The sequence below is a fragment of the Dipodomys spectabilis genome, unplaced genomic scaffold, assembly GCF_019054845.1.
Source record: "Dipodomys spectabilis isolate Male_0828 unplaced genomic scaffold, ASM1905484v1 ptg000422l, whole genome shotgun sequence".
Taxonomy (NCBI): domain Eukaryota; kingdom Metazoa; phylum Chordata; class Mammalia; order Rodentia; family Heteromyidae; genus Dipodomys; species Dipodomys spectabilis.
In genome coordinates, this window is record NW_024871099.1 from 5,179,369 (window position 1) to 5,200,135 (window position 20,767).

At 43.8% G+C, this 20,767-nt stretch overlaps 1 protein-coding gene across 3 annotated transcripts; it reads left to right on the forward strand.

The window, feature by feature from the left end:
* Positions 1-3,023: 3,023 nt before the first annotated feature.
* On the forward strand, positions 3,024-19,945 carry Znf569 (zinc finger protein 569). 3 transcript variants are annotated; one of them, XM_042667986.1, is made up of 5 exons: positions 3,024-3,107; positions 8,625-8,679; positions 12,680-12,806; positions 13,103-13,198; positions 17,275-19,945. In XM_042667986.1, the coding sequence occupies exons 2-5, from the start codon at positions 8,665-8,667 to the stop codon at positions 19,083-19,085; spliced, it is 2,049 nt and encodes a 682-aa protein (XP_042523920.1). In that variant the 5' UTR covers positions 3,024-3,107; positions 8,625-8,664; the 3' UTR covers positions 19,086-19,945. The 3 variants fall into 3 exon arrangements, with proteins under 3 accessions (XP_042523920.1, XP_042523919.1, XP_042523921.1); XM_042667985.1 differs by lacking the exons at positions 3,024-3,107; positions 8,625-8,679 and having other exon boundaries at positions 12,601-12,806; XM_042667987.1 differs by lacking the exons at positions 3,024-3,107; positions 8,625-8,679; positions 13,103-13,198 and having other exon boundaries at positions 12,601-12,806.
* Positions 19,946-20,767: the final 822 nt, after the last annotated feature.

Here is a 20,767-nt window from a genome sequence, read left to right on the forward strand (position 1 = left end):
TCAGTTGCAGATCTGAACCTGAGCCCGTCTCCACCTTGAAGATCAGGGTCTCTCCTCCACTCCAGCCTCATCAGCTGCCCCCGAAACTGGGTGGAACCCAGGCTCCGCGGCCCAGAAAGCAGCGCCACATCAGGTTAGGTTCCAAAAAGGACACAAAAGTGAGACCCGCTGTTTCCGCGAGGGACGTCGGGAAATGTAGTCCGGAGCAGAAAAGGCGACAACGCTGATTTCTGCTAGACCCACTTGAGGTCCATAGATGCCACGCCCCTTTGCCCTAGCCTCCCACGCCGAACTCTGATTCTCCAGAGAACAGTTGTAAAGTTCCAAATCCTTTGTGTTATTTTGTACGTGTAATAGGACTTGAACTTTATTTTTTATTTTTTGGGGGGTCCGGTTGTGGGGCCTGAACTCTGGGCCTGGGCTCTGTCCCTCAGCTCTTCAGCTCAAGGCAAACGCTCTACCACTTGAGCCACAGTGCCACTTCCGGCTTTTTTCTTTTTGCTTATGTGGTGCTGAGGAATCGAACCCAGGGCCTCAGGCATGCAAGGCAAACGCTCTACCACTGAGCCACCTTCCCAGCCCAGGACTTGAACTTTATAAAAGATAAACTACCAAAATATAAATTACTGTTTAAACAAAAACAAAAAATGTAATTTCAGATTCATAGCATATATGATCACAATACCACTAGGGATAGGAGAAAAATAAATTGCGGTTAAGATTTCCATGTAGGTCTGGGAAGGTGGCTCAGTGGTAGAGCGCTTGCCTTGCATGCCTAGCCTTGAGCTGAAGAGCTGAGTTCAGGCCCCACGACTGGACCCAAAAAAAAGATTTCCATGTACTATGTATAGTAAAATAATAGTAAAAGAAATACGGTGTTGTGATAGGACAAAGTAAACAAGACTCGAGAAACAAAGGACCTCTGCTGGAATCATTACTAAATGACCCCATGCTGCTGACCACATATATGTATATTATGGTATATATGTGCACATCAGAGGGAAACTAGGAGGAGGACACAGAAACCGAGGGAAACGGGAAAATATACAACAGGTCCCATCAGCTTTACTGAACATTGATCAAAACGAACTAATCAACTCAATGGCAGCGTTGGGAGGGAGGGAACCTGCAGGAAAGAGGGAACAACTGACACTAAACAGAAGGAAAGAAATGTACATATCACCCGATGTGGAAGAAATCTGTATTGTCAAAGCTTATAGAACTCATAAACTTTATAGAACGTAGACAATTTGCCCCATAAAGGTTAGAATGTATTTGTGACTTTAAGTATCACTATCCCAAAATACTGTGAAATTTACATAATCACTTAATCACAAAAAAATGCAAAAAAAAGAAATACAGTGTTAAGTAAAATATGTACTATATGAAAAGCAACTATGAAACTAACAACAATCGTTGCTGAAGATGCAAAGTCTATAGACTGCTGTAAGAGACAGGTGTTGCTGGGCGCTGGTGCTTTACACCTGTAATCCTAGTACTAAGAAGGCTGAGATCTGAGGACCACGGTTGAAAGCCAGCCCTTTTGTTGTTGTTGTTGTTGGTAGTGGGGCTTGAACTCTGGGCTTGGGCTCTGTCCTTCAGCTCTTCAGCTCAAGGTGCGCGCTCTACCGCTTGAGCCACAGTGCCACTTCCGGTTTTCTAGTGGTTTATTGGAGATAAGAGTCACAGACTTTCCTCCCCGAACTGGCTTTGAACCGCGATCCTCAGAACTCAGCCTCCTGAGTAGCTAGGATTACAGGCGTGAGCCACTGGCGCCCGGAGTCCATGTGACTCTAATCTCCAATTAACCACCAGAAAAGAAGTGGTGCTGTGGCCCAAGTGGTAGAGCGCTAGCCTTGAGTTGAAGAGCTGAGGGTCAGTGTACAAGCCCGGAATTCAAGCCTCAAGAATGAGAGGGGGAGGAAGAAGGGGGAGAATGTACTGCTGATATTTGTGTGTATGTTGGGGGGGGGGGGGGCTCAGTCGTGGGGCTCGAACTCAGAGCCTGGGCACTGTCCCTGAGCTTTATCCGCTCAAGGCTAACACTCACCACTATGAGCCCCAGCGCCACTTCCGATTTTCTGGTGGTTCATTGGTGATAAGCCTCAGGACTTTCCACCAGAGCTGTCTTCTAACCATGATCCTCAGATCTCAGTGGCTAGGATAAGCGCCCGGCTTTGACATTTGGTTAGTGGTAGAGTGCTTGCTTAGCATGCATGAAGCCCTGGGTTCGATTCCTCAGTACCACATAGGCAGAAAAAGCCGGAAGTGGAGCTGTAGCTCAAGTGGTAGAGTGCTTCAAACCCCAGGATGGCAAGGGGGGGGGGGGAGGGGAGCGTTAAACAGCCTGTCATGCAAAATGGAACCCTTTACAAAGCTATTATTTGAGTTGAAACTCTTACAAACAATGCAACACCCAAATGATTGCGAATTTGCACAATCCTCAGTCACTGGGCCTCTAGGAGTCTAAATTTCATAAACTCCAGACTCCAAATCCCATGGCACCTTTGTCACAGTCACATGAAGTCGCTAAGAGATTCGGGCGGACTTAGCCTCCACGGATGCCAGATCTTCGTCCACCTTCCCCTAGGAAAGATAAGGGTGGGGAGGGGGCGGGAAATCATTTCGCAGTGGAGCCCTGACACGCCGGAACTAAACAGACTTGAACATTGCTTCCCACTCGGACCAGACAGTCTAACCCTGGGATTACCACAAATGAAGTGCCGCTTTTGCAGACAATTCGTTCCTGGCCGCGGAGGCCTCTGGGAAATGTAGTCTCGAGGAAGAAAGCGACGGACCTTTTCCATTCTTCTGGGTACCAAGTTGTTCAGGTCCTCAGGCTGACCTCTTCAGAAAAGCCTTGGGCTTATCCTCCCGTGCAGACTGGTGGGGGGGAAAGGCCCGTATTCCCACGTCTAGCCCATTGGCTGGTCCTGCCAGGAAGCAACCGCGGGGCATTCTGGGAAACGTTGCCTCACGTCTAACTGTCCGACGCCCCTGCTGTCTCAGCCCGGGGCAGAGGGGTCCTGGGCGCCGCCCGGCTGCAGCTGCACGGGCTGTGTGCCTTGGGCGAGGATGCGCTGTGGAATCGGGACCTGTGTCTGATGGTGAGTTCTCCGGGCGCCACCCGCTCCGAACCTGGGACTCTTTGTGTCCAGTGGAGGTGGAGGCCTGGGGACCCACCGCAGGGTTGGGTGCGGAGGACAGACTAGGAGTGCTCCACGGATGTGGACGAGTCCCAGAAGGTGGCGGGCGTAGTTTGTGTTGGTGTGGGCTCTAATTTGCACGTTCCTTTTTGTTTTGTTGTGGATATGGGCGCGATAATGAATGAGAGACTGTGAAGATAGAAGGCAGGGCAGGGTAATAATATGTTTCAGGCTGTGTTTGAACGAGTGCTGCATGTATTCCTTACGTAATTAAAAGTATGTTTTCATATGATACATCCGTAGTCCTAAGACATGAATATTTGCTTACTCTTAGCTTTATTTTCGTGTTAGCAAGTTATATATGCATGTGTAATTGACTGTTCTTGCTCCCCATCCCATTGCCGAAATCGAAAAATACAGAAAAGCTAAAAGAGCAAACGTTCATAATTCTACGGGCCATACAACTATTATCAAAATTTAATATCCTTAGCCGGATGCCAGCGGTTTATGCTTGTAATCCTAGTTGCTCAGGAGGAAATCTGAGGATCGTGATTCAAAGCTAGCCATGGCAGAAAAGTGTGTGAGACCCTTATTGCCAATGAATCGCTAAAATGCTGCTGTGGAACTGCGGTTCAAGTGGAAGAGCGCTAGCCTTGAGGGGTAGGGGGAACTAAGGGACAGTATCCAGGCTCAGTTCAAACCCTAACCAGCACAACAAAACAAAACACTATATACTTGCAGGTGGGAAGGTGGCTCAGTGGTACAGTGCTTGCATGAGGCCCTGGGTTCAATTCCTCAGCACCACATAAGCAAAAAGAAAAAAGCCGGAAGTGGCGCTGTGGCTCAAGTGGTAGAGCACTAGCCTTGAGCTGAAGAGCTGAGGGAGAATGCCCAGGCCCAGAGTTCAGGCCCCACAACCAGACCCCCCCCTCCAAAAAAAAAAGACAAAAAAACACTATACTTTTACCCTTCTCTTTACAGATACCTATCCACACACCTACTTTTGTTTCTCCTCTCTCTTCCTCCCCCCTTCCCCTTACTGGAAAAAGAAGTCTTGGCTTTTCTCATGCTAGTCTAGCTCTCTACTACTTGACCTATGCCCCAGCCATTTTGTTTTTATTTATTTATTTAATTTATTTTGTTGGTCATGGGGTTTGAACTCTGGGCCTGGGCATTGCCCCTCAGCTCTTTAGCTCAAGGCTAGCACTCCACCACTTAGAGCCACAGTACCACTTCTGGTTTTCTAGTGGTTAACTGGAGATAAGAATCACACAGCTAGGTGTTGGTGGCTCACACCTGCAATCCTAGCTACTCAGGAGGCTGAGATCTGAGGATCGCAGTTCAAAGCCAGCCTGGGAAGGAAAGCCTGTGAGACTCATCTTCAGTTAAGCACCAGAGAAGACAGAAGTAGAGCTGTGGCTCAAGCAGTAGAACTCTCCTGAAGAGCGCAGGAACAGCACCCAGGCCCAGAGTTCAAGCCCCACGACCGACCAAAAAAAAAAAAAGAAAAAGAATCTCACAGACTTTCCTGCCCATGCTGGCTTTGAACTGTAATCCTCAGCCTCCTGAGTAGCTACGGTTACGAGCCTGAGCCACCAGCGGCCGGCCTTTTTATGTTTGAGACAAAGTCTCCTCACTACTTCCTGCCTCAAACTTATTTTTTATTTTGGGTCCGGTCGTGGGCCTGAACTCTGAGCCTGGGCGCTGCCCCTAGCTCTTCAGCTCAAGGCTAGCGCTCTACCACTTGAGCCACAGCACCACTTCCGGCTTTTTTCTTTTTGCTTATGTGGTGCTGAGGAATCAAACCCAGGGCCTCAAGCATGCAAGGCAAGTGCTTTACCACTGAGCCACCTTCCCAGCCCCCCCTGCCTCAAACTTTTGATCCTCTTGCTTGCACCTACCAGGTAGCTGAAATTGTAGACATGCCTTGCCTTGATATATTCTTACATAGATACACAGTGGCTTAAAAATTGCAATCACCATATGTAGTTCTTCAACTTACCTTCCCCCACCCCCCTATGGGGCTTGACTCTGGGCTTGGGCACTGTCCCTCAGCGCTTCAGCTCAAGGCTAGCACTGTACACTTGAGTCACAGTACCACTTCCGGTTTTCTTTCTTTCTTTCTTTTCTCTTTTTTTTTCCAGGGCTGAGGACCGAACCCAGGGCCTTGCGTGTGTCGGGTGGGCGCCCTTCTGCTGGGCTAAACCCCCAGCCCCACACTTCCGGTTTTCTGAGTGGTTTATTGGAGATAAGAGTCTCCCAGACTTTCCTGCCCGGGCTGGCTTTGAACCATGATCCTTAGATCTCAGTCTCCTGAGTAGCTAGAGTTACAGGCGTGAGCCACCGTGCCTGGCAACTTACCTTTCCAATCCTACAATAACTAGAAGTAGAATTGACAAATTTAAAAGGCTTAGTCTTATTAAAGGTTCCTTAAGTATTTCTAACTATTTGATTATTACATAGTAACATTGGCATGGTATGACACTGCCTATGACCATAAAGCTTTGATGGCCTTGGATATCATAAATGACAGTCAACATTGTTAATCTCATAGCTGTAAGATACTTTATTTACTTATTTGTCGGTCGTGGGGGCTGAACTCTGGGCCTGGGCACTGTCCCTCAGCTCTTCAGCTCAAGGCTAGTGCCCTACAACTTGAACCACAGCACTAGTTCCGGCTTTTTTCTGCTTATGTGGTGCTGAGGAATCGAACCCAGGGCCTCATGCATGTGAGACAAGCACTCTACCACTGAGCCAACTTCCCAGCCCTGTAAGATACTTGAATATTCAGGTTCCACTGAAGTCTAGCATTAAAAAAAAAAAGTCTTGCCAGCCACTGGTGGCTCATGTCTGTAATCCTAACTACTCAGGAGGCATCAGGATCACAGTTCACAGCCAGCCCAGGGAGGAAAGTCTGTGAGACACTTATCTCCAATAAACCACCAGAAAAACTGAAAGTGGTGCTGTGGCTCAAGTGGTAGAGTGTTCACCTTAAGCTGAAGAGCTCAGGGACAGCATCCAGTCCCTGAGTTCAAGCCCCACAAGTGACAAAAAAATGTCTGTGTCGCCTGGTAATGTGGCTTAGTGGAAGAGTATTTGCCTAATATGCATGAAGCTGTGGGTTTGATTCCTCAGTACCACATACAGAAAAGGCCAAAAGTGGTGCTATGGCTCAAGTGGTAGAGTGCTAGCCTTGAGCAAAAGCAGCTCAGGAATAGTGCCCATGCCCCAGGCCCCAGTTCAAGCCCCAGAACTTGCCAAGAAAAAAGTTTCTTCTAAATTATGTTTTTGTTGTTTGGTCGGTCGTGGGGCTTGAACTCTGGGCTTGGGCGCTCTCCCTGGGCTCTTCAGCTCCACTTCCGGTTTTCGAGTGCTTTATTGGAGATAAGAGTCTCACTGACTTTCCTGCCCGGGCTGGCTTTGCATTGAGGTCCTCAGATCTCAGCCTCTTGAGTAGCTAGGATTACAGCACCCAGCCTAAATTATGTTTTTCTTTCCTTTCTTTTCCTTCCTTCCTTCTTCCTTCCTTCCTTCCTTCCTTCCTTCCTTCCTTCCTTCCTTTCTTTCTTTCTTTCTTTCTTTCTTTCTTTCTTTCTCCGGTCGTAGGCCTGAACTCTGGGTCTGGGCACTGTCCGTCAGCTCTGCAGCTCAAGGCTAGCACTCTACCACTTGAGCCATAGCGCCACTTACGGCTTTTGTTTTTTCTGCTTATGTAGTGCTGAGGAATCGAAGCCAGGGCCTCATGCATGCAAGGCAAGCGCTCTACCACTGAGCCACCTTCCCAGCCCCCTAAATTATGTTTTCTAAAGGAGTGTTCTATTTTCAACTTTCGTATTTAGAATTCTTTCTGTGTTAAAGATCCATTCATTCATAGAGTCACCTTTCACTGAATACTGACAGTATTCCAGGTGTTTAGGATATAACAGTGGACAACATACCATTTCTGGCTGTCATGTACTACTGTTGTGGGCCAATTAATAACATGTCATTAAACATAAAATTTTTAAAAAATAAAATGGAAAAATATTTAAAATTAGAAATTGGAGTTAAGAGTTTGAAATGAGACAGGGAAGGCATCTTTAAAAAGAAAGGTATGGGGGCTCTTCAGCTCAAGGCGATCGTGGTTTATTGGAGATAAGATTCTCATGGACTTTCGTGCCTGGGCTGGCTTTGAACCTCAATCCTCAGATCTCAGGCTCCTGAGTAGCTAGGATTACAGGCGTGAGCCACTGGCGCCCGGCTCACCCAGATTATTTGTTGAGAACGGAATTTCATTATCTTTTGCCTAGTCTTCCTCAAACTGTTATCTGATATCTACCTTCCAAGTATCTATTTCTTTTAAAAAAATGTTTGTCCTAAACCAGGACTCAAACTTGGTATCTCATCCTTATGCACATTGGTTGGCATTGTGCTACCTGAGCCATGATCCCAACCCTACTTAAAAGGGTTAATACTTTTTTCTTTTTTGTTCAAGTCAGGATTTGAACTCCTCCCAAGTATCTAGGAACTGGGATCATAGCATGAGCCACCATACCCACTGGAGCCAGAAATATTTTGAGGTGGCAACATGCCTGTTACAATGAAGAGGCTGGTTTGGCTAAAACAGAGTGAATGAGAGGGAGAACAGGGGACAGATAGTGGGAGATGAGAGGAGAGCTAAGTGGAGGAAAAGAGGGCAGAGCAAGTTGGAGCTTATGCCCCAAGTAATGTTTTTGGCTTTGGGCAACATGGGAAGATGTTGGAGTTTTGAGCATGGAAGTAATATCTGTTTACAATGAGCAAGGGCATCTTTGGTTGCTCTGATAAGAATGGACTACTGGAGAAAGACTGAAGGAAAGGGTCAGGGAGAAGGAAAGGAAAGAGCAGAAAGACCAGTTAGGCAAATACTATTGGTTATCTAGACCAATCTAGTAAAAATGATGAGAAGTAATCATGTACTGGATATAACTTAAAGGTAGAGCTTCCAGTTTGCTGACAGAACTGATATAGATAATACATTTGACCTGATATTTATCTGAGTAACTAAGAATGGAATTATTAGCCAGGCTCATGCCTCTATTCTCAGATCCTTAGAAGGCAGCAATTACTAAGCAAAAAATTAGTAAGACTCAACCAACCATTCAGATGCACTGATGTGTACCTGCCATCCCATCTGCATGGGAGGCTAGATTTAAGGAGGATTACTGGCTGAAGCTTGCCTAGGACAAAAAATGAGACTATTCCTAATAACTAAAGCCAAATAGGACTAGGGGCATGGCTGACATGGCAGAGCAAGCATTCACAAGGCCTGGAGTTTGAACCCAGTACTGTGAGGAAAAACAAAACAAAACAGAATGAACTTATTGAGAAGGTAAACAACATAACAAAAACTGATTTAGGAAGACTTAAGATTTCAGTCTGGAATATAGTTGTGATGCTTGAGATTCCCAAGTCACATACCAAGTGCCTGGCTCTAATGAATTTTATTCTCCTCACCAGTTCTGCCTGCTCAAGTCCTGTTTCTCCCTAAAAGAAGAAAATGACTGAATGTCAGGTAAATAATAGTGTCTTTCTTCATGTCTTACTCTACAATGCAATTTAAGGGGACAGAAGTATTCCATATGGCAAAACCTACTTAAAGAAATAGGGTTGCATGGGGCTGGGAAGGTGGCTCAGTGGTAGAGTGCTTGCCTTGCATGCCTGAGGCCCTGGGTTCGATTCCTCAGCACCACATAAGCAAAAAGAAAAAAAGCCGGAAGTGGCGCTGTGGCACAAGTGGTAGAGCGCTAGCCTTGAGCTGAAGAGCTGAGGGACAGCGCCCAGGCCCAGAGTTCAGGTCCTACAACGGGAAGAAAAAAAAAGAAAAAAAGAAATAGGGTTGCAATGTTAAAAATAGAAAGAAAAAAAAAGTCAGCACTGGTGGCCTACCTCTGTAAACTTAGCTACTCAGGAAGCTGATCTGAGGACCACTGTTTAAAACGAGCCTTAGCAGGAAAGCCCTTGAGACTCATCTCCAATGAGCTACCGAACAAAACAGACGAGTTGCTGTTGCTCATGTGGTAGAGTGCTAGCCTTGTGCTTAAGGACAGTTCAAAGGCTCTGAGTTCAAGCCCCAGGACTGGCACCAAAAAACAACAACAAGTAGAAAATAGCTGGATGTTGGTGGCTCCCACCATTTCAGGAGGATGAGATCTGAGGATCATGATTCAATGCCAGCTCAGGCATAAAAATCTATGAGACTGTTATCTCCAGTGAACCAGCAAAAAGCCAGAAATGGAGCTGTGGCTCAAGTGACAGAGCACTAAACCAGAGCAATAAAAGCTCAGGGATGGGCTGGGAAGGTGGCTCAGTGGTAGAGCGCTTGCCTTGCATGCATGAGGCCCTGGGTTCGATTCCTCAGTACCACATAAGTAGAAAAAAAAAAGCCGGAAGTGGCACTGTGGCTCAAGTGGTAGAATGCTAGCTTTGAGCTGAAGAGCTGAGGGACAGCGCCCAGGCCCAGAGTTCAAGCCCCACGACCAGACCCAAAAAAAAAAAAAAAGCTCAGGGACAGTCTTAGGCCCCAAGTTCAAGCCCCATGACCAATACCAAAAACAAAACAAAACAACTAGTAAAAAGTCTGGTTCTGGTGGCTCATGCCCATAATCCTAATTTCTCAGGAAGCTGAGATGTGAGGATAACAGTTTGAAACGAGCCCTGGTAGAAAAGTCCATGAGAGGGCTGGGTAGGTGGCTCAGTGGTAGAGTGCTTGCCTTGAAAGCATGCATGAGGCCCTGGGTTCAATTCCTCAGCACCACATAAGCAGAAAAAGCCAGAAGTGCTGCTGTGGCTCAAGTGGTAGAACACTAGCCTTCAGCTGAAGAGCTGAGGGACAATGCCCAGGCCCAGAGTTCATGCCCCATGACCGACCAAAAATAAAAAGTCCATGAGACTCTTACCTCTAGTTCACCCCCCCCCCCCCCCCCGCCACACACACACACACAAAAAAAAGCCAAGCTCTAGTAGCTCATACCTGTAATCCTACCTACTGAGAAAATGGAGATCTGAGGATTATGGGTCAAAGCTACCCTGGGCAAGGAAGTCTGAGACTCATCTCTAGTGAACCATCAGAAAACCAGAAGTGGCCGGGTACTGGTGGCTCACACCTGTAATCCTAGCTACTCAAGAGGCTGAGACCTGAGGATCACGGTTCAAAGCCAGCCCGGGCAGGAAAGTCCATGAAACTCTTATCTCCAATAAACCACCAGAAAACCAGAAGTGGCACTGTGGCTCAAGTGGTAGAGTACTCTCCTTGAGCTGAAGAGCTGAGGGACAGTTCCCAGGCCCAGAATTCAAGCCCCATGACCAATAAAAAAAAGAAAGAAATTAAAAACCAGAAATAGTGCTTTGGCTCCAAATGGCAGAGTGCTAGTCTTGTGCAAAAAAGAGCTCAGGGTTAGCGACCAGGCCCCAAGTTCATGCCCCATGTCTGACAAAAAAAGGCCAGAAGTGTAGGGGTGGTTCAAGTGGTATAATGCAAGCCTTGAGTGAGAAAGCAAAGCAAGAACTTGAGGCCCTAAGTTCAAGCCCCAATCACAACAACCAATGAAACAAAGTATAAAATGCATTCATTCAAAAATTAAAGTTAGGCTTTAAATCTGAATTTCATTCTTGTAAGTAAATCAAACCAGAGAAGAAATATGTTACAGAATTTCCACTGTACAGAAGAATAAAAACAAATACTTAACAGAAATAAACTTTTCATTGGCTGGAATCAAAGTTGGTTCTACTCAGTAGTGGAGCCAAAGTGGAGCAAGAAGGCACTCTGCCCGCCCTTCTGCTCACAGCACAAGGATGGGATCTGAGCAGCAGCCACATAAGTATTTTGTCTGTGTCCACAAGACACTTATCTGCTAGTATTATAGCTGACTCAGGTAGAATTAATATTTACTTGAACAAGATGCAAGTTTTGGTTCTCATGTTGATGTTAAAGTGTATGACTGGTCCTCTACTTCCAAGAGTCAGGAAACAAAATTTCTTCCATTTAATTTCCTTTCCATTTTCAGTGATGGGCTTCTACAACATTATCTCAAATTACAATATTTACCCTCTGTCATATTCTCTTGTCCATTTATAGGAAGGAGGAAGCCAGGGAGAAATGGTATAAACAATTGGTCCTTTTAAGCTAATTCACTAGTAATTATTGGTACTATTTTCAACCTCCCTATCCCTACTTTTGTGCCTTTCCAAATCCTATATTTCTGGTATCTAGTGAGGTCCTCAGCCAGTTAACTTCTTTACTTGTCCATTTCTTTACATGTGTTTAAGAATCAATCTTGGAACTCCCACTCATCTGGTGGAACCACTACTAAATATCCCCATGCTGCTGATCACATGTATGGTGTATATGTGTACACCGTTATATGTTATAGACTATGATAGACAATTTGCTCCAGGAAAGTTAGAATGAACTTGTGACTTTAAATGAGCATCATTATTCCACAATACTGTGAAATTCGGGAAATTATGTAATCACTTAATCACAATCAAAAAAAAAAAAAAAAAAGAACCTCGGGGAAGGTAGGGAGGGAAGGGATGGTAGGGGGAAAACAATGGAGGGGGTAACAATGCTCAATAGGAAGTGTACTCATTACCTTACTCATGTAACTGTAACCCTCTGTATAGTATCTTTACAATAAAAAATAAAAAAATATTAAAAAAAAAGAATCAATCTTGGGGTTTGAAATGTGACTTTGTGGCTAGCATGTATGAAGCTCTGGGTTTGATTCCTCAGTACCACATAAAAAAACCCAAAAGTGGTGCTGTAACTCAAGTGGTAGAGCGCTAGCTAGCTTGAGCTGAAGAACTGAGGGACAGTGTCCAGGCCCAGAGTTCAAGCCCCACGACTGGCAAAAAAAAAAAAAAAAAATCAATCTTACCAGGTACTGGTGGCGCACACCTATAATAATCCTAGCTCAGGGATAGTGCCCAGACTCAGTGCAAGTCCCACACCAACAACAAAAAAAGGAATCAATATTTTTTTCTTTCCCTGCCTTTCTCCCTCCCCCTTTCCTTTCTCTGTCTCTGTCTCTCCTTTCTTTATACTAGAGTTTGAACTCCAGGGCTCACAGTTGTTTGCTAGGTAAATGTTCTACTGCTAACCCTTTCTGAGTTGTAACTGAAGGATAGAGTTATTTTCTAGGTAGAGTCTCATATTTTTTGTCTGGGATGCCCTCAGACTTCAGTCGTCCACTCTACACTTCCTAGTAGTTGGGATCAAAGGACTGTACCACAATGTCTGGCTTATTAAAATGAGATCTCAAAATGAGAGCTTGCTAACTTTTGTTCCCACACTGGCCTTGAACTGCAATCTTCCTGATCTCCAACTCCCAAGTAGCTGGGATTACAGGCACTTTTTTACCCCATTGTAGTAATTAAAAGTATGTGCTAATAACAGGCAGTGTTTTAAAATAATAAAATTCCATTTCTGAGTAATAGCTGAACAAGGTTGAATATGTTTTGTCCACATGATAAAAGATGATGACTTCAGATTGAGCAGCAATGTGTTATTACAGGCAACAGTGACATTCAGAGATGTGGCTATTGACTTCACCCAGGAGGAGTGGAAACAGTTGGACCCTGCACAGAGAGACCTTTACCGGAATGTAATGCTAGAAAACTATAACAACTTAATCACAGTAGGTAAGAGTGATATCTTCTGTAAGTTAGAATAAAGTACCCATCCCCCTCCCCCAATGTTTTCTGAAACATATGGACCTTTGAATGTTAAGGTAAGTTTAGCTTTGAGTTTCCTTTCCCCCTCCCCAAGCACCTATCCGGTCTGTAGCTCTCCAGCATGGCTGGGTTCCAGGATATAGCATTTCCAGAAGACACATTTTCTTATCCTTCAGAAAGCCTGGTGTTCCTGGGCCCGACCTCATTTTCTCCATTGTTTGTTCCTGACTTGGTTACCCAAATTTGTTATTTTCTATTGACAGGTTATCCAGTTGCCAAACCTGATGTGATTTTCAAGTTGGAACAAGAAAAAGAACCATGGGTGGTAGAGGATGAAGTGCTAAGGAGACACTGCCCAGGTGAGTGTGAGGGAAGCAGACAAGTGATGAGGCAGCCCAATACTGGCAAAGGTGACACAAAATGGGCCTGCGATGCACTGTTTACTTTTGTAACAATTAGTGTAGATTCTTTGTAAAGCTGAGGTGTTTTTTATTTATTTATTTACTTGCTGGTTTGGGAGCTTGAACTCAAATCCTGGGCCCTGTCTCTGAGCTTCTTTTGCTCAAGGCAAGAGCTACAGTCCCACTTCCAGCTCTCTTCTGAATAGTTTGTTAGAGATAAGAGTCTTATGGAATTTCCTGCGGGAGCTGGCTTTGGATCAAGATCCTCATATCTCAGCCTCCTGATTAGCTAGGGTGGATTACAGGTGTGAGCCGCAGGCTTTTTTTTTTTTTTTTTTTGAAATGGGGCTTGAATTTAGGACCTGGGCACTGTCCCTGAGCTTTTTCATTTATGGCTAGCACTCTATCACTTTGATTTTTTTTTTTTGGGGGGTCCGGTTTGTGGGGCCTGAACTCTGGGCCTGGGCGCTGTCCCTCAGCTCTCCAGCTCAAGGCTAGCACTGTACCACTTGAGCCACAGTGCCACTTCCAGCTTTTTTCTTTTTGCTTATGTGGTGCTGAGGAATCAAACCCAGGGCCTCAGGCATGCAAGGCAAGTGCTCTACCACTGAGCCACCTTCCCAGCCCCAGTACCCTATCACTTTGAGCCACAGCACTACTTCTAGTTTTCTGGTAGTTAACTGGAAATAAAGGTCTCACAGACTTTCTTGCACATGCTGGCTTTAAACTGTGATCCTCAGGAGGAGGTAGAATTATAGGCATGAGCCACCAGCTCCTGGCTCTGAAATGTCATATTTTAAATAATATTTTAAATTGTTTCCTCAGAACTGGTTAAGTATTAGGCATCTTCCTTTCCTAATTAATTTCCAACCTTATTCCAGTTTTGTCCTAATCATTATTAGTATCTTCAAATTCCCTGCACATTTTTCCATAGGATCTTTTCCTTTTGTATATATAGTCACAGATTTGTAGTTTTCAAATTAATGTGTTGATATATGTAGTCCTTTACCTTCTTCTTTCTCATCTTCCGTTCTAAGAGCCTTCACCTAATATCTCATTTTTCACTGTATGTTTATTTAGCTTTTGCTCTCATACTTCAATAGAAACTACTGTCCTTTTTTTTTTTTTCTTTTGTCGGTCATGGGGCCTGAACTCTGGGCCTGGGCGCTGTCCCTCAGCTCTTCAGCTCAAGGCTAGCGCTCTACCACTTGAACCACAGCGCCACTTCCAGCTTTTTTCTTTTTGCTCATGTGGTCCTGGGGAATCGAACCCAGGGCCTCAGGCATGCAAGGCAAGCGCTCTACCACTGAGCCACCTTCCCAGCCCCTTTTTTTTTTTTTGCCAGTCCTGGGACTTGAACTCAGGGTCCAGACACTGTCCCTGAAATTCTTTTGCCCAAGGCTAGTACTCTACCACTTGAGCCACAGCATCATTTCTGGTTTATGTGGTACTGAAGGCCTCATGCATGCCAGATAAGCACTCTTATCACTAAGCCATATCTCCAGCTCCTGTCCTTTTATGTCAGCAAACAGTTGAGTGATAAAAGGCTGGAAGGCGTAGCTTGCTTGGTAGAAACTCCTTTCACTCTTCCAAGATTTTCTATCTCTACCTTATTTCTTATTTAGTCACATTAATAGCATATAAGTAGGAATGGTTATAATACTTATTCCCGATTTTACTTATATTACTTGTGGACTTTATTTTCCTTTGAACTACTGTAATAGTATTTGAGTTGTTTTTTTATTCAAGTTAAATAACTATGAGGTCCTATTGGATGACTTTTTTCCATAGAAAATAGACGTTTCACCGTTTTGAATTAGCATGTATTACCTATACAAGGTAATGGGGTTTGATTATTTAAACAGGGCTGGGAAGGTGGCTCAGTGGTAAAGTGCTTGCCTTGCACGCATGAGGCCCTGGGTTCGATTCCTCAGCACCACTTCCAGAAAAACCTGGAAGTGGCACTGTGGCCCTAGTGGTACAGTGCTAGCCTTGAGCTGGAATGCTGAGGGACAGTGCCTAGACCTAGAGTTCAGGCCCCAAGACCTGCAAAAAACAAAAAACATGGGCTGGGAAAGTGGCTTAGTGGTAGAGCGCTTGCCTTGCATGCCTGAGGCCCCTGCGTTCAATTCCTCAGCACCACATAAGCAAAAAGAAAAAAAAGCCGGAAGTGGCACTGTGGCTCAAGTGGTAGAGCGCTAGCTTTGAGCTGAAGAGCTGAGGGACAACGCCCAGGCCCAGAGTTCAGGCCCCATGACCGGAGCCCCCCCAAAAAAAACATTTAGCCGGGCGCTGGTGGCTTACACCTGAAATCCTAGCTACTCAGGAGGCTGTGATCTGAGGATCAGGGTTTAAAGCCAGCCCTGGCGGGAAAGACTGTGAGAGTCTTATCTCCAATAAACCACTAGAAAACCGGATGGCACTGTGGCTAAAGCAAGTGGTAGAGTGCTCACCTTGAGCTGAAGAGCTGAGGGACAGCACCCAGGCCCAGAGTTCAAGCACCATGACCGACAAAACAAACAAACAAACAAACAAAAACATTTAAACATGCTAGCAAGTGCTCTTCTACTTAAGTATACCTAAACCCTCAGCATCTTTCAAGTACTTAAGAGCTGTATTTAAATTTTCATTATCCATCTATTATTGTCTTTCTTTATAATAACGAACCTTCTACTAGTGGAACATACTTTTTTTGTTTTTTTTGGGGGGTGGGGGTCCAGTCGTGGGGCCTGAACTCTGGGCCTGGGCACTGTCCCTCAGCTCTTCAGCTCAAGGCTAGCATTCTACCACTTGAGCCACAGTGCCACTTCCGGCTTTTTCCTTTTTGCTTATGTGGTGCTGAGGAATCGAACCCAGGGCCTCATGCATGCAAGGCAAGGGCTCTACCACTGAGCCCCTTTCCCAGCCCCTACTGGAACATACTTTTTTATTCCTGGAAAAGTTTATTCAAGAATATTTTATGTATGCATGTATGTTTGTTGGTCATGGGCCTTGAACTCTGGGCCTGGGCACTGTCCCTGAGCTCCTCAACTCAAGGTGAATACTCTACCACTTGAGCCACAGCGCCACTTCAGCTTTTCTGATGGTTAATTGAAGATAAGAATCTCACAGACTTTCTTGCCTTGGCTGGCTTTTTAACCTTGATCCTCAGATCTCAGTCTCCTGAGTAGCTAGGATTACAGGGCATGAGCCACGGGTGCCTGGCTTCTGTTTTTTTGTGTGTTTTTTTTTTGTCAGTCGTGGGGCCTGAACTTGGCCTGAGTGCTCTCCCTCAGCACTTTAGCCCAAGGCTAGCGCTTTACCACTTGAGCCACAGTGCCACTTCTGGCTTTTTCTGCTCATGTGGTGCTGAGGAATTGAACCCAGGGCCTCAAGCATGCAAGGCAAGCACTCTACCCCTGAGACACCTTCCCAGCCCTTCTGGGTTTTTTGTTTTGTTTTGAATAACATTGTTTCTTCCTTACTTATATGTTCTGTATCTCCTTTTTATTTCTTTTTTTTTTAACTTATTTATTTATTTTTATTGTGAAAATACCATACAGAGGGGTTACAATTACATGGGCAAGATAATGAGTACATTTCTTTTTTTTTTTTTTTTTGCTGGTCATGGAGCCTGAACTCAGGGCCTGGGCACTGTCCCTCAGTTCTTAAGCTCAAGGCTAGCATTCTACCGTTTGAGCCACAGCGCCACTTCCGGCTTTTTCTGCTTATGTGGTGCTAAGGAATCGAACCCAGGGCCTCATGCATGCAAGACAAGCACTCTACCACTAAGCTACCTTCCCAGCCCTCCTTTTTCTTTCTTAATAGTTTTCTTTCACTTTCTATTTTAAAACAGTCATTTGTATTCATAGATATCTGCTTCTAGTCACATTTCCTTTCCTAGATCTTCCTTCTCAAAACTTTGTACTTGTAATTTGTTTAGGAATAGGAGATGAATAATTAAATTTAAACATCAATGCCATTAAACATCTTTCTTTAAATTTTCTTGATATTTGAAAAAATTCACAAAGAGTATGTATTTGCACCTATTTTAGGAGTAATATGGAACACTAATGAACATCAAAAAATCCAGGACAGACTATTGAGAGAAGTTTTTAAGAAAACACTGACTGAAGAAAAAGTCAATGAATGTCATAAATTTGAAGGTATATTTCCTCTAAGCTCAGATTTTATTCCTTCCAGAAATGATGTATATGAATATGACTCATTTGGGAAGTGTTTAGAACATAATTTTGACTCTCATAATAATGTGAAATACCTTATGAAAAAGGAACATTTTGAGTTTGATGAAGCTATAACATCATATGATAATTGTTCATCCTCTCTTGACACGACCCCCTTCAAATGTGATCATTGTGGAAAAGGCTTTAGTCAAAGATTAGACCTCATCAGACACCTGAGATTTCATAATGGAGAGAAACCCTATGACTGTAACAAATGTAGGAAAACCTTTAGCCACAAGGATAAACTCACTAAACATCTTAATGTTCATAGTAGGGACCAAACTTACGAATGTAATGAATGTGGGAAAATTTTTATTAAAATGTCAAATCTCATTCGACATCAAAGAATACACACTGGAGAGAAACCCTATGCATGTAGAGACTGTGGGAAATCTTTCAGCCAGAAATCAAATCTCATCGATCATGAAAAGATTCACACTGGAGAGAAACCTTACGAATGTAACGAATGTGGAAAAGCCTTCAGCCAGAAGCAAAGCCTTATCGCACATCAGAAAGTTCATACTGGGGAGAAGCCTTATGCATGTAATGAATGTGGCAAAGCCTTTCCTCGAGTTGCGTCCCTTGCTCTTCATATGAGAAGTCATACAGGAGAAAAACCCTATAAATGTGATAAATGTGGAAAGGCCTTCTCTCAGTTTTCCATGCTTATTATACATGTGAGAATCCACACGGGTGAGAAGCCCTATGAATGCAATGAGTGTGGCAAAGCCTTTTCTCAAAGCTCTGCCCTTACTGTACATACAAGGAGTCACACAGGTGAGAAGCCCTATGAATGTAAAGAGTGTAGAAAAGCTTTCAGCCACAAGAAAAACTTCATTACCCACCAGAAAATTCATACTCGAGAGAAACCCTATGAATGTAATGAGTGTGGGAAAGCTTTTATTCAGATGTCAAATCTCGTTAGACACCAGAGAATTCATACTGGAGAAAAACCCTATATCTGTAAAGAATGTGGCAAAGCTTTTAGTCAGAAATCTAATCTCATTGCTCATGAAAAAATTCATTCTGGAGAAAAACCCTATGAATGTAATGAATGTGGTAAAGCCTTCAGTCAGAAGCAAAACTTTATTACACACCAGAAAGTTCATACTGGAGAGAAACCTTATGACTGCAATAAATGTGGTAAAGCCTTTTCTCAGATTGCATCCCTTACTCTTCACTTGAGAAGTCACACCGGAGAAAAGCCTTATGAATGTGATAAGTGTGGGAAAGCCTTCTCTCAGTGCTCACTGCTTAATTTACATATGCGAAGTCACACCGGTGAGAAGCCCTATGTCTGTAATGAGTGTGGGAAAGCCTTCTCTCAAAGAACTTCCCTCATTGTGCATATGAGAGGTCATACAGGTGAGAAGCCGTATGAATGTAATAAGTGTGGAAAAGCTTTCTCTCAGAGCTCATCCCTTACTATACATATACGAGGGCACACAGGTGAGAAACCCTTTGACTGCACCAAATGTGGAAAAGCCTTCTCTCAGATCTCATCTCTTACTCTTCACATGCGGAAGCATACAGGTGAGAAGCCCTATCACTGTCTTGAGTGTGGCAAAGCTTTCAGCCAAAAGTCACACCTGGTTAGACACCAGAGAATTCATATTCATTGAGAATCAGGTGAATTTCATGGCATATTATATGATCAGTTCTAGAGCAGAAAGGTATGAATATAGGAAAACCTTAGGAAGAAGTCAAACAGAACTCTCACCAAGGTGAGCAATAAATTGGCCATTAAAAGCCTTCAGTGGACACCTTACTTATGGATAAAAATCAATATTCAAGTCTGAAAGACAATGTCTACTATTGGCTATCAACATAATTTTTGAATTCCTAGCTAATCTATTAATAAGCAAAAAGAGAAATTAAGAACTATAAAATAAACCTTTTACATAAGAATTAGAAAATGTGTTGATTATAAAGAATACAGCAATGAGTGACAATTTTATTTATAAAGTTATAAAACATGTTGAAGGACACAAAAGAACACCTGAAAATTGAAGAGGAATGAAATTATGGCTGCAAAGAGAATATTGTAAAAATGTAAGTACCATTCCAAATCTCTTGACTTTAATGTACTTCCACTCATATTTTACATGTTAATTATAGTTGAAGGAATTCTGAAAGCATTTTAAAATGTTATGTGGAAAGGTAAAGGACACAAATGTTGAAACAAATTTGATAACACAAAACAACTAGGGAATACACACTCTAATAGACATTCTAACAGACTATTAAAAGCTATTGTGATTTACTATGCCATTGACTGTATAAATAAACCAGTGGAAAAAAGTAGGGACTATCATCGAGATAGGGGAACTTTGTGAATGCTAGGACTATGAAAATGACGGAGGCAAGGACAGCCTACCCAATAAGTGGAAGGTTTATATGGTCACAAGATACTAGTATCTGTTGGGAGCTGGTGGCTCACGCTTGTAATCCCAGCTCCTCAGGAGGCTGAGATCTGAGGATCACAGTTCAAAGCCATGCCAGGCAGTAAATTCCCTGAGACTCTTATCTCCAATAAACCTCTCAGAAAACCGGAAACAGCGCTGTGGCTTAAGTGGTAGAGCTGTGGTTTAAGTGGTAGAGCGTTAGCCTTGAGCTGAAGAGCTGAGGGACAGCCCCCAGGTCTAGAGTTGAAGCCCCACAACTGACAAAAAATAAAAAATATTAATATCTATCTTATACACAAAAATAAAATATATGAAGGTAAGAATAGAAAAAAGTGATGTATTAAAACCAATGAAAATGATGTAGAACAACATATTAATTTAAAAATAGATGAAGATGAGGCTGGGAAGGTGGCTCAGTGGTAGAGTGCTTGTCTTGCATGCATAAGGCCCTGGGTTCGATTCCTCAGCAACACATAAACAGAAAAAGCCAGAAATGGCGCTGTGGCTTAAGTGGTAGAGCACTCGCCTTGAGCTGAAGAGCTGGGGGACAGTGGCCAGGCCCAGAGTTCAAGCCCCAGGACTGGCCAAAAAAAAAAAAAAAAAAAAGATGAAGATGTTACAGTTTTCCTGGTGCACTGGCCTCAGAAGCACCACAGGTACACAGAAATGTTACCACTGCATTCATGGAAGCATGGTGTGTGCTGCCCTGACCTGAATCTAACAGATTTCATCAATAGAGGATCATAAATCAATAAATATAATGTACTAATTTATAGATTACCAGGACTGTTAAAATACACAAATACAGAATATACAATAAATCACAGCATATTTGTGTAAATTAATAAAACAGTACAAAGAATGGTACTGTGTATTTATTACAGATCCATATATGATAC